This window comes from Malaclemys terrapin, chromosome 1 (genome assembly GCF_027887155.1).
Source record: "Malaclemys terrapin pileata isolate rMalTer1 chromosome 1, rMalTer1.hap1, whole genome shotgun sequence".
Classification (NCBI taxonomy): domain Eukaryota; kingdom Metazoa; phylum Chordata; order Testudines; family Emydidae; genus Malaclemys; species Malaclemys terrapin.
In genome coordinates, this window is record NC_071505.1 from 205,853,999 (window position 1) to 205,868,243 (window position 14,245).

Consider the following 14,245-nt stretch of genomic DNA (forward strand, 5'->3'; position numbering starts at 1 on the left):
TGGAGATTGACTTGAGATTCAATTTGCAAGTGCTGAAATGCAAATTCAGCAACTCTTATATCAGCTCATACTGAATTTTTCACATTTAAGTAGCTGATAAACTTGCTCAAGCTGAGAAGAGTAACTTTATTTTGTGAGAAACATGAAGCTCATTTAACTGGTTGAACCAGAAGAAATGTATTTTTACCTTTTATATTTTAGGTGACACTTTGTGTGAATCAAGATTTCCATTTATTTTAGGTTAAAGCACATAAATATGTACTTGGTTATTAAAACATGTTGTATGTTTCCATTATAGAGGAGTTAATCCTTAGTAAGTATATTTTAATAATTAATTCAAAGTATCACAATCATCTTACAAAATGTAAATTTGCCATGCAAATAAAATTTTAAATTTTTAACAGTGTAATATTCTGTTATTGAGTGCTGCTGAGAGTCTTGCTAGAAGACAAGATCTTTGGCTGAGCCCATACTACTAATAAGTTTAGCAAAATTCAGCTAGAGATATCTTAAATATTATCCAGAAACTGTAATTAACTTGTTCTCATCATTCGTACCACTGATGAGAGGGCGGAGATTTTATCTTGATGACTTGTGTCATAATTTTTAGGAATTTGTTAAAATCAGAAGTCAAAAACTCTCTTGCCCTCATTGTTAATTGACAGGCCGTGGAAAGGCTCCACTATAAAGCTGAAATCTTGGCCTCATTCAAGTCACTGGAAGTTTTCCCACTGACTTGAATGGGGCCAGTGCTTTGCCCCTGGTCATTCAATAGCAGTGAAAAGATGCAGTGGGCAAGATGGAGCCAAACTCCCTGAAGAGGGTCATGCCAAAAGGATAGAGAAAATTCCTTTTTCTCCTTCCAAAAAAGAACCATCATAATGATAATAGGAGGAGGAGTAACCCATATTCTTGGAATAATCTGATTTACTTGGTTAAGTAAATGATTTGGCATTCAGGCTGATAGTTTATCTATGCAGGAATCAGGCTATTTCCTTCTCAAATAATTGAACACACTTTTAATTATCCTTTAAATATACCCCCAAATCTATTAGAATCCACAAAAGAGGATTATTAAACAAATAATAGTTGCATATTTAACAATGGCATATTTAACAAAATATCCCAAGAAATCTTTCATTAATTATCACACTCAACAGTGCAGCAAAACACAAGATAAATGAATTTACTACTTGAATGAGAAATTCCACAAATGTCTAAATCCAAACACTGTACCATAACTCTGCTTTGGGAAGTTCTATAACTTTAAACCACTGAGGAAAATCTGATGGGCTTAAACTTTGGCAAATCAAGTGTAAAAGCATGATTAGGTAGGCCAAAAAGGAATTTGAAGACCAAATAGTGAAAGACATGAAAGCTAACAGCAGTTTTTTTAATAGGTCGGAAGCAAGAAGTCTGGCAAACGATCAGTGGGGACGCTGACCAGTCAAGGTGCTAAAGGAGCACTCAAGGAAGATAAGGCCATTGTGGAGATGCTAAACGAATTCTTTGTATCAGTCTTCACTGAAGAGCATGTGAGATTCACACACCTGAGCCTTCTTTTTAGGTGACAGATCTGAGGAACTGCCCCAGATTGAGATGTCAATAGAGGAGGTTTTGGAACAAATTGATAAATTTAAACAGTAATAACTCATCAGCCATCAGATGATATTCACCAGAGTTCTGAATGAATTAAGATGTGAAATTGCAGAACTACTAAATTTGTATGTAATCTATCACTTTAATCAGCCTCTGCATCAGATGATGGGAGGTTAACTAATGTGACACCGATTTTTAAGAAGGCTCCAGAAGTGATTTTGACAATTACAGGCCAGTACATTTAATCTCAGTATCTGGCAATGTGATTGAAACTATAGAAAAGAACCAAATGATCAAACATGTAGATGAACATGATATGTTGGGGAAGAGTCAACATAGCTTTTGTAAAGGCAAATCATGCCTCACCAATCTATTACAATTTTTGAGGGTTCAACAAACATGTGGACAAGGGTGATCTAGTGGACTTTCCAAGTGTACTTGGACTTTCAAAAAGCCTTTGAGAAGGTCCTTCACCAAACTCTCTTAAGAGAAAAAAGCCATCATGGGATAAGAGGAAAGGTCTTCTCATAGATCAGTAACTGAAGATAGGATACAAAGGATAGGAAACAAAGGGTAGAAATCAATGATCAATTTTCACAGTTGAGAGAGGTAAATAGTGGGGTCCCCCAAGGCTCTGTACCGGGACCTGTGCGGTTCAACATATTCATAAATGATATGAAAAAGGGTTAAACATGAGGTGGCAAAGTTTGCAGATGATACAAAATTACTCCCAGATAGCCAAGTCCAAAGCAGACTGTAAAGAATTACAAAAGGATCACACAAAACTGGATGACTGAACAACAAAATGGCAGATGAAATTTAATGTTGATAAATGCAAAGTAATGCAAATTGGAAAATACAATCCAAACTCTAAATACAAAATGATGGGGTCTAAATTAGCTGTTGCCACTCAAGAAAGAGATCTTGAAGTCATTGTGCATAGTTCACTGAAAACATCTGCTCAATGTGAAGCAGCAGTCAAAAAAGCTAACAGTGTTACGAATCATAAGAACAGGGATACATAAAATGATAGAAAATATCATAATACCAGCATATAAATCCATGATACTCCTACACCTTGAATACTGCATGCAGTTCTGGTCACCCCATCTCAAAAAAGGTGTATTAAAATTGGAAAAAGTATAGAGAAGGACAACAAAAATGATTAGGGATATGGAGCAGTTTCCAAATAGAGATTAGAAAGACTGGGACTGCTCAGCTTGAAAAAGACTGCTTACTTTGCTTAAGAGTCTTTAGTGAGGGACCTTGTCAAAGGCTTTCTGAAAATCTAAATACACTGTATCCACTGGATCACCTTTGTCCACATGCTTGTTGACCCCCTGAAAAATGTTAGTAGATTGGTGAGGCATGATTTCTATTTACAAAAACCATGTTGATTCTTCCCCAACAAATTATGTTCATATATGTGTCTGAATGTTTTGTTGTTTACTATAATTTCACATTTGAGTTCCGTCAGACCTCTTGGGTGAATACCATCTGGACCTGGTGATTTATTACTGTTTAGTTTATCAATATGTTTCAAAACCTCCTCTAATGATGCTTCAATCTGGGACAGTTCCTCAGATTTCTCCTGTAAAAAGAATGGCTCAGGTTTGGGAATCTCCCTCACATCCTCAACCATGAAGACTGATCCAAAGAATTCATTTAGTTTCTCTGCAATGACCTTATCGTCCTTGAGTGCTCCTTTAGCATCTCAATCGTCCAGTGGTTGCACTGGTTGTTTAGCAGGATTCCTGCTCCTGAATTACTTTAAATTTTTTTTTGCTATTACTTTTCTTTGGCTACCTGTTCTTCAGATTCTTTTTTGGCCTCCTAATTATATTTTTGCACTTAATTTGCCAGAGTTTATGCTCTTTTCTGCACTAGGGTTTAACTTCCACATTTTAAAGGATGCCTTTTTGCCTCTCATTGCTTCTTTTATTCTGTTGTTTAGCCACAGTGGCTCTTTTTGGGTTCTCTGTTTTTTAATTTGGGATATACATTTGAGCCTCTATTATGATGTCTTAAAAAGTTTCCATGAAGCTTGCAGGGATTTTACTTTTGGTGCTGTACTTTTTAATTTTTGTTCAACTAACCTCCTCATTTTTGTGTAGTTCCCCTTTCTGAAATTAAATGCTACAGTGTTGAGCTGCTGTGGTGTTTTTCCAGCCACAGGGATGTTAAATTTAATTATATTATGGTCATGATATATTATGGCACCCCAGCTATATTCACCTCTTGGACCTGATCCTGTGCTCCACTTAGGACTAAATCAAGAATTGCCTCTCCTCTGGTGCGTTCCAGAACTAGCTTTTCCAAGAAGCAGTCATTTAAGGTGTCCTGATGTGACATGTACCCAGTCAATATGGGGATAGTTGGAATCCTCCCATTATTATTATTATTATTTATTACTTTTAACAGCCTCTCTAATCTCCCAGAGCATTTCACAGTCACTATCACCATCCTGGTCAGGTGGTTGGTAGTATATCCCTATTGCTATATTCTTATTATTCGAGCATGGAATTACTATCCATAGAGATTCTATGGTGCTGGTGCAGTTTGGTTCAGTTAAGATTTTTACTTCATTTGATTCTACACTTTTTCACATATAATGCCACTCCCCCACCAGCACAACCTGTTCTGTCCTTCCAATATATTTTGTACCCTGGTATTACAGTGTCCCATTGATTATCCTCATTCCACCAAGTTTCTGTGATGCCTATTACATCAATATCCTCATTTAATACGAGGCACTCTAGTTCACCCATCTTATTATTTAAGCGTCTAGCATTGGTATAGAAGCACTTTAAAAACTTCTCACTTTTTAGTTGTCTCCCATTACGTGATGTAATTGAATGAGACTTTTTTTTTTTCATTTGACTGTTTCTCATCAGATCCTATCTGTATTTTATCATCTTCCATATTCTTCTCCTTACTAGGACATAGAGAATCTCCATTAATAGATCTTCCCCTAAGGGATGTCTCTGTCCGAACCATGTGCTCCTCCGCACCTGTTGGCTTTTCCCTAGCCCTTTAAAAACTGCTCTATGACCTTTTTAATTTTAAGTGCCAGCAATCTGGTTCTATTTTGATTTAGGTGGAGCTCATCCTTCCTGTATAGGCACCCCTGTCCCAAAAGTTTCCCCATTCCTAATAGATCTAAACCCCTCCTCCCTACACATTGTCTTAGCCACCCATTGAGACCCTGCAGTTCTGCCTGTCTAACTGGCCCTGTGCATGAAACTGGGAGCATTTCAGAGAATGCTACTACAGAGGTTCTGAACTTCAATCTCTTACCTAGCAGCCTAAATTTGGCCTCCAGGACCTCTCTCCTATCTTGCCCAATGGCACTGGTACCTACATGTACCACGACCACCGACTCCTCCCCAGCATTACACATAAGTCTAGCTAGATGTCTTGAGAGATTTGCAACCTTCGCACCAGGCAGGCAAGTCACCATGCATTTCTCCTGGTCGTCGCCAACCTAGCTATCTATGTTTCTAATGATTTAATCGCCCATTACTAATATCTGTCTCTTCCTAATAACTGGAGTTCCCTCTCCTGAAGAGGTATCCTCAGTGCAAGAGGATACCACAACATCACAGGGCAGGTAATCATACATGCTGCATTGGGTGCAATAAACTGGGTGGCACCCACTCTGGTGCATTCCTGCATTCTCTTTTTACTCCTGCAGCTGGTTCCCTTGTTTTGTTTTTATCGGGGGCTGCTTTTTGGTTTAAGATTAAGGAATGCTAAGTGTATATAGCCTCTCTCTCCCCCTCTTCCCCACCCTCCGCCCCCCGGCTGTAAACTCTCTTGCAAAACTCCCGTTATCTGCTCCTGTTTGCTAGGACATGGGAACTGAACTACCGTTTCATACTTAATGGTGTTTCCTTCATGCCAGTATCTAGGCACGTTGGCAGGGTAGCGTGGCAGATTGCACTGCTTCTGCAAGTATTGTACCAATTCTGTGGATTAGCACAGGACTTCAGGTTTTCAAATCTGCTAGTGGAGCACCTTTCATTAGCATGGAATTCATTTAAAATAAGAAAAAAAGAGAAAAGAAGCAAAAAATGAATAAGACACTGCCCTGTGGCTTACATGCTCAGTAATCTTGTGAGTGCTTAGAAGTTCTATAATGTTTTCTTTTCATGTAGGTACTAAAAATTTCAAGCATATAATGGCATCAAAATCACATCATTTGACACTAGAAATATTAAAAACTTTTGATTGTTCTTTCTAGTTAAATATACTAAAATATCATCACTTGGTTTCCGTTTCCACCTGTAGACGCTTTGACAGAGCTGTGAAGAAGTGGCAGTGTTTCCACCATGACATGAAGAATTTTAGTCAGTGGCTAACTGACGCAGAACAGAATTTGGCTAGAGCACAAACAGGTACCAGGGACCCAGATCAAGCCAAAATAAAGCAGTACCTCAAGGTAGGTTTTGACTGACCAATTCCTGACCCATTCCTTTATAGTTCAATTGTATATAGTGTTGATTGTTCAGTGGTATTTTTATGTGATGTTTTTCAAATGTTTTCTTGTTCAACCTTTTTCTCTAACGAATATTATTTTTTCTGAGATATTAGCTGAAAATGCATTTAAAAATAAAATTAACATTAGAATAAGGTGCAACCAGGTAACACTTCTGTAGTTAAATGTTTGGTCTGTCTTTACTTAGTTCAGGCACACAATGCCCATTCATTTCCATGTGGTTTGTATGTTCAGCGGAAGAAGAGAATAATGCTCTGGGAGATAAACTTTGCTTGTGGGAGATGCTTTATTACCATGCTTTGTAGGAGAAACTTGATTCATGAGCAAGTCATGAAAGAGAGGTTCCATTAACCTTGTGTGGGTCCTTAACCTGTGTTGCCTGTGCCATCCTCTTTCATTTTGTTATCAAAAGAACATCCAAGATGTTTTTTTGTAAACTGCATCATGACAAAATTGTCATTCAGTTTTCATATGCCAGTTCCAATTTGTACACTCTTCTATTCTTCTTAGTGGATGCATAATATGCCTCATGTGCCACGTGACCAGGATTCATCACTAAATTTGGTCTGCTGGTTGGATCATTAGCTTCCCTGGGCCAGGCCCAGTACTGACGCTGAACGCTGATCCATGCCCTAGGTTCATAAGCAAAAAAAATAATGATTAGTTTATTGATAGCTGACTTCATTCTCATTTTGGATGACTCAAAATGATAGTGTGTATGTGTGGATATAGATATAGATATAAATAGATAGATAGTACTAATTCCATACCAGTGATTTTCAAGTTGATTAGTTCATTTGGATAAAGTGGTTTGTCTAACAATGACACTTTAGATACGTGTAATAAATTAATTCCCCAGCACAAGAAAAATCTTCTGCTTTCAGTATTACATTAACAAGCACCTATAGTGCAATGGAGATAAGAACTGTCTGGTAGAGAAAGTGTAGGCTGTTTAATGTCATGTGTTTTTGTTTTTTGTTTTTGATTTCTGTTAATTGAAGAAGGCACTGATCTAAAATGAGCCAGGAATGAGGGAAGAAATTCCGATTATAGGAGACACTCAAAAACAATGATGCATATGGAAAATCTTACTCTTTTCAAATTCTCTAAATGCCCTGGTGTGTTATCTTTGTGAACTAGAACACTTGGGTTTTCATTAATCTACAGTTTTAACATATTTGATTATTTCCTTTTTAAGTATGTAAAATAGTGAGTTAATTATTTAAGATTTATTAAGTCATCTCGAGGTTGAAGAATTGGATTAACCTACAAGATAGACCTGCGAGAAATAGCTTTCCCATTTAGTAATCTATCTTTTCCTAATGAGAAGGAACCACAGAATAGATTTCGATGTCTGTAATTAAGTAATACAGATATCTTTTAGGAGTGATCATTGACATTGACTAGTTCCCAGCACCACAATGCTGTGTAGAGCCAAATACAAAGGGAAACAAAAATAGCTCACAAAGATAATTAGATATGCATAATATTTTCATATTGCACAAAAATCAGTATTTTTAAAAATACACACGAGATTTTTCAAATGAAAAGATGCATAATTATTTCATTAAGTAAAAATCTGACTACTACCTCCTCTTTTATAGCAACCTTTCCCCGTAACCAAACTCAAACCAGATTTCACCTTAAACCAAGAACAAGGTTATGTGGTGAATGAGTGAATAGAAAAAGGATTATGTATAATGAATGAGGCAATGTTAAGAAGCTAAACTGGAACCCACAAAGACCTTTATATCATTCAGTAAAGATGTCCCCTTCATTGTGCACCATACAACTTGCACACTGAATGAGGCAGAGGTCCTGCAGAAAATATAGTATATGATCATGTAATCAAAAATGCATCATAATGCATATCCAAAAGGGAGCAGACTTTAGGCTATGTAGGTAGTTGTTACTTCCAGATGGTCCAGTGCTCCCCCTTTGTGAGCTTAAACATATTTTAGTTATTTATTTATGTATTGCATATGTAGAGGACATATCCGTGTAGAAAAGAGCAGACCTATATAATAAATTTGTTTGTGCCCTTTTGCCTGCCTTGCAACTCGCTGGCCACTAATTCTCCCAGGACATATTCCAACCCCTTGAACAGCATCAAACAAGGTAATTTAAAGTAAAATCAATCCGTGGAAGAAATAGTTCTTCCTCTTCTTTCTCCCCTCCTGCCACTCCCAAAAGAAAATTATCTCTGACTCATGCTCAGAGACAGACAAGATACATTTCTGGTCTAGTGACATAAAAATCTCATGGCATTAAGTTTGGGCACTGCTTATTCCTGCAAGGCTAGAAACATGAGCTTTATGCCATTAGGGAGGGGAGATTACCAGTGGGACAAAGAACACCTTCCCTAGTCATGAAAGGGCCTGAGATAATTGCCATTAAAGTCATGACATTTTGATGCCTACAAAAGTTATTTTGGGTAATTTTTCAGAAGTATTTTATATTTATTCACTTTAATATTTCTCTCTTTCTGAGCCCTGCACATTTGGGGTATGTCTACACTACGGGATTAATCCGAATTTATATAATTCGAATTTGGAAAACAGATTGTATAAAGTCGAATGTATGCAACCACACTAAGCACATTAATTCGGTGGTGTGCATCCATGTACCGGGGCTAGTGTCGATTTCCAGAGCGTTGCACTGTGGGTAGCTATCCCATAGTTCCCGCAGTCTCCTCCGCCCATTGGAATTCTGGGTTGAGATCCCAATGCCTGATGGGGCCAAAAACATTGCCGTGGGTGGTTCTGGGTATATCCTCCCCCGTCTCCAGGAAGCAACGGCAGACAACCATTTCGCGCCTTTTTCCTGGGTGAACAGTGCAGACGCCATACCACGGCAAGTATGGAGCCCACTCAGCTCAAGACAGCAGTCATGAACATTGTAAATACCTCACGCCTTATCGTGCAGTTTATGCTGAACAAGAACCTGGAAAACCAGGCGGCGAGGAGCAGGCTACGGCAGCGCGGCGGCGAGAGTGATGAGGATATGGACATGGAATTCTATCGAACCGGGGACCTGGTCCTTTGGAGATCATGCTGTTAATGGGGCAGGTTATAGCCATGGAACGCCGATTCTGGGCCCGGGAAACAAGCACAGACTGGTGGGACCGCATAGTGTTGCAGGTGTGGGACGATTCCCAGTGGCTGCGAAACTTTCGCATGCGTAAGGGCACTTTCTTGGAACTTTGTGACTTGCTTTCCCCTGCCCTGAAGCACCAGAATACCAAGATGAGAGCAGCCCTCACAGTTGAGAAGCGAGTGGCAATAGCCCTGTGGAAGCTTGCAACGCCAGACAGCTACCGGTCAGTCGGGAATCAATTTGGAGTGGGCAAATCTACTGTGGGGGCTGCTGTGATGCAAGTAGCCAAAGCAATCACTGAGGTGCTGCTACGAAAGCTAGTGACTCTGGGAGATAGGCAGGTCATAGTGGATGGCTTTGCTGCAATGGGATTCCCTAACTGTGGTAGGGCGATAGATGGAACCCACATCCCTATCTTGGCACCGGAGCACCAGGGTACCCAGTACATAAACCACAAGGGGTACTTTTCAATGGTGCTGCGAGCACTTGTGGATCACAAGGGACGTTTCACCAACATCAACGTGGGCTGGCTGGGAAGGGTTCATGACGCTCGCGTCTTCAGGAACACTACTCTGTTTAAAGGGCTGCAGCAAGGGACTTACTTCCCGGACCAGAAAATAACTGTTGGGGATGTTGAAATGACAATAGTTATTCTTGGGGACCCAGCCTACCCCTTAATGCCATGGCTCATGAAGCCATACACAGGCAGCCTGGACAGGAGTCAGGAGCTGTTTAACTACAGGCTGAGCAAGTGCAGAATGGTGGTAGAATGTGCATTTGGCCGTTTAAAAGCTCGCTGGCGATCGCTACTGACTCACTCTGACCTCAGCCAAAGAAATCTCCCCATTGTTATTTCTGCTTGCTGTGTGCTCCACAATCTCTGTGAAAGTAAGGGGGAGACCTTTATGGCAGGGTGAGAGGCTGAGGCAAATTGCCTGGCTGCTGATTACGCGCAGCCAGACACCAGGGCGATTAAAAGAGCACACCAGGAAGCGCTGTGATCAGAGAAGCTTTGAAAACCAGTTTCATGACTGGCCAGGCTACAGTGTGAAATTTCTGTTTGTTTCTCCTTCATGAAAACCCGCCCCCTTTATTGACACATTCATTCTCTGTAAGGAACCCACCCTCCCCGTTCCCCCAGCTTTCTTTCAAAGGAAATAAAGTCACTATCGTTTAAAAATCATGTATTCTTTATTAAGTGATTATAAACATAGGGAGAGAACCAACAAAGTAATCTGGGTGAGGTTTGGGAGGAGGATAGGAGGGAAGTAAAAGGCCACTGAACAAATTCAATATAACGACAGCCTTTTGGTTGGGCTGTCCACTAGGGTGGAGTGGGAGGGTGCACGGAGCCTCCCCCTCGCGTTCTTACATGTCTGGGTGAGGAGGATATGGAACATGGTGAGGGGGGAGGGAGGTTATACAGCGGCTGCAGTGGCACTCTGTCATCCTGCTGCCGTTCTTGAAGCTCCACCAGACGCCGGAGCATGTCCGTTTGCTCACGCAGCAGCCCCAGCGTTGCAGCCTGCCACCTCTCATCTCGAGCGTCCCTCATGACCTAACGTTCACTGGCACCTTTCCCAAATTTAGATACAGTGTCCTTCCACTCATTCAAATGAGCTCTTTCATTGCGGGTGCATTCCATTATTTCCGTGAACATGTCGTCTCGCGTCCTCTTTCTACACCGCCTTATCTGAGATAGCCTTCAGGACGGAGGAGGGAGGCTTGAAAAATTTGCAGCTGCTGGAGGGAGGGTTGAAAAAAGGAGAGAAGTTTTTAAAATGATACATTTTACAGAACAATGCTTATACTCTTTCATGGTGAAAAACACTATTCACATTACATAGCACATGTGATTTCAGTACAAGGCCGCATTTTCCATCTTAATATTGAGTGCCTGTGGCTTTGGTGTTAGAGATCACAGACGCAGGTCCGGGCAACAGAATTCAGCTTGCATGCAGCCATGGTAAGCCATTGTCTTTCGGCTTCTGCGCCCTCCTTTCCCACATACCAAGCAAAGCCCATTGACTGCTGCGGTTTTCCTGTTAACCTTCAGCAGCAGAAAACAAACTAACCCCCCCCACCCCCATCCAATTCTCTGGGATGATCGCTTTATCCCTCCCCCCACCGCATGGCTGGTAACAGGGAAGATCCCTGCTAGCCAAACGCGAAAAGCTCAGGGCCAATTCCCACCCCCTGCGCTTGGCTCACTGCAGGGAAGGATTTCTTTTCAGCCACAGGCAAACAGCCCAGTAGGAACGGCCACCTCTGTCCCCTTAATTAAGTTCCCGTATTTCAACCAGGTTACCATGAGCGATATCACTCTCCTGAGGATTACACAGCAAGATAAAGAACGGATGTTGCTTGAATGCCAGCAAACACCGGGACCATACTCTGCCAGGCTTTGTCAGGCAATGATACCAGATTACATGCTGCAAGCATGGCGCGGTCAAGTGTCCTACCATGGAGGATGGAATAAGGCTGCACTGCCCAGAAACCTTGTGTCAAGGCTTTTGGAGTACCTCCAGGAGAGCTTCATGGAGATGTCCCTGGAGGATTTCCGCTCCATCCCCAGACACGTTAACAGACTTTTCCAGTAGCTGTACTGGCCGCGAATGCATCCCAAGTCCTCAGGGCAAAGTAATCATTAAAAAATGCTTGCTTTTAAAACAAGTTTTATATTTTAAAAGGTAAACTCACCTGAGGTCCCTTCCATGGGGTCATGGTCCTGGATACTGGGTTGGGAGGGTACTTCAGTCAGGCTGAGAAAAAGATCCTGGCTGTTGGGGAGAACGGAGTGCTGGGTGCTCTCTGCAAGCTCGTCCTCCTCCTCCTCCTCTTCCCCATCCGCAGAATCCTCAGCTGTAGCTGATGAGACTATCCCCGACCCGGAATCCATGGTCACAGGTGGGGTAGTGGTGGTGGCCCCCCTCCCTAGAATTGCATGCAGCTCGGCGTAGAAGCGGCATGTCTGCGGCTCTGACCCGGAGCGACCGTTTGCCTCCTTTGTTTTTTGATAGGCTTGTCTGAGCTCCTTGACTTTCACGCGGCACTGATCTGAGTCCCTATTCTGGCCTCTCTCCATCGTGCCTTTGGAGATTTTTTCAAAAGTTTTGGCATTTCGTCTCTTAGAACGAAGTTCTGCTAGCACTGAATCCTCTCCCCATATAGCGATCAGATCCAGTACCTCCCGTATGGTCCATGCTGGTGCTCTTTTTCGATTATCGGCCTGCATGGTTACCTGTGCTGATGAGCTATCTGTGGTCACCTGTGCTCTCCACGCTGGGCAAACAGGAAATGAAATTCAAGTGTTCGCGGGACTTTTCCTGTCTACCTGGCTAGTGCATCCGAGTTCAGATCGCTGTCCAGAGCGGTCACAATGGTGCACTGTGGGATAGCTCCCGGAGGTCAATACCATCGAATTGCGGCCACACTAACACTAATTCGAAATGATAAAATCGATTTTGGCGCTACTCCGCTCGTCGGGGTGGAGTACAGAAATCGATTTAAAGAGCCCTTTATTTCGAATTAAATGGCGTCGTTGTGTGGACGGGTGCAGGGTTAATTTGATTTAACGCTGCGAAATCCGAATTAAAGTCGTAGTGTAGACCAGGCCTTGGACTCTAAGGACCAGATCCTTGTCAGTTATAAATACACATACAGCAGTTGCCCTGGATTCAATATTTGTTCGCTTAATATCTGATCCTTAATAGTGACAATATCACCTGGATTTAAAGGTAGTGGTATAAGAAATAATCTCTCTTTTTTAAAACTCTCCAAAACATTCTTTAAAATGGTTTCTTTAACATATCTGTTTTGTGTGCAAAACACATGTTGGGGAGGAGTGATGTAAAGGTTTTAGGAGCATGAGTTTGAGATGATCTGCAAAACCATTGTGTGCTCCACATATAAACAAGAACACACTTGTCAAATGGGCCATGCAACACATATAAGAATCAGCTCATACATCTCTGCAAGTAATACTCCTGTGTTTATGACTGACTTAGGTCTAACCTCCTTCTCATCTAACTATCATCCATTTTTGTTTGTGATCATCCAGAACCTATGCATTTCTGTCTGCCCTATGTTTTTTAAAGATACTGTCATTCAATACTAAGTTGTGGTGAGAGGAAGATAGAGCTAGAGCCTTTTGAGGGCCTTAAAACAATTATTTAAAATGTTAGTTTGAGTGACAAAAGGCAATCTGGCAGTTAGGATTTATATGCGGAAGAAAAATTAGTCTGAAGAAATAGCTCTATCATTTAATTAATTGGTTCTTCGTCACTTTGTTGGCCATGTGCCGATGCTTCACCAACAGCATATGTGGATGGTGCAAGGCAAGGGGAAATACTATTTTTATAAGACTGTTGTTTGGAAGGTATTAGCAGGCACTTGTGAAGCTGACAGAAGAGATGATAATCTCCATTAGGTTAAGCAGTTAAAAGATCTGAACATTCTGACTCTTACTAGATTAGCCTCTTGGTGTTTTTGTTGTCATTCTTTATGAAATCACATTGCTTAGTGAGGCATTTTCAAAATTAACAGGATTTTCTTGAAAAGGCTTTCATGAACAGACGTATGACCTGGTGTTCAGAGGAAGATATTGTCTTTGATGCAAGCTGTATAAAATGTGAAGAAGTGTGTTACTAAAAATGTGAACTACTTTAAAATTTCTGTATTTAATATATTAATAAATACAATGAGTCAAATCTTAATATACAATAACATAAGTTAACTGCACAATTATGGGAGGTGATGCAGTAGTGTTGACATGAGTCAGTAGGTAATTGCATTATTTCTGGTGAATTTACTGTTTGTGTTGATTTTGCTACATCCTGTAGTGGTGTTATACAGCAATTCTGCACAGAAGATATGACACTAGTTATGCAAAACCTATTAATATGATTCTTTTATGTCATGAAATAGTTTTATTCTATCCATTGTTAAAGGACTGCTTGGGAACTCAGATGTCAAATTTAACTTCTGTTGTATGACTTCTAAATCTGAGCATAATTTTATTTTTCAGTTGTTAATTACAGAACTAGGAGTTTT

The 14,245-nt window shown here is 40.9% G+C and overlaps 1 protein-coding gene across 9 annotated transcripts in view; it reads left to right on the forward strand.

Moving 5' to 3' along the window:
* DMD (dystrophin) overlaps window positions 1-14,245 on the forward strand; it is a 2,004,766-nt gene that overhangs the window by 1,036,887 nt on the left and 953,634 nt on the right. For all 9 annotated transcript variants that reach the window (XM_054005916.1, XM_054005912.1, XM_054005914.1 and 6 more), the window contains one exon: window positions 5,890-6,040. In XM_054005916.1, the coding sequence (XP_053861891.1) occupies window positions 5,890-6,040 (151 nt within the window). The remainder of the gene's footprint in view (window positions 1-5,889; window positions 6,041-14,245) is intronic.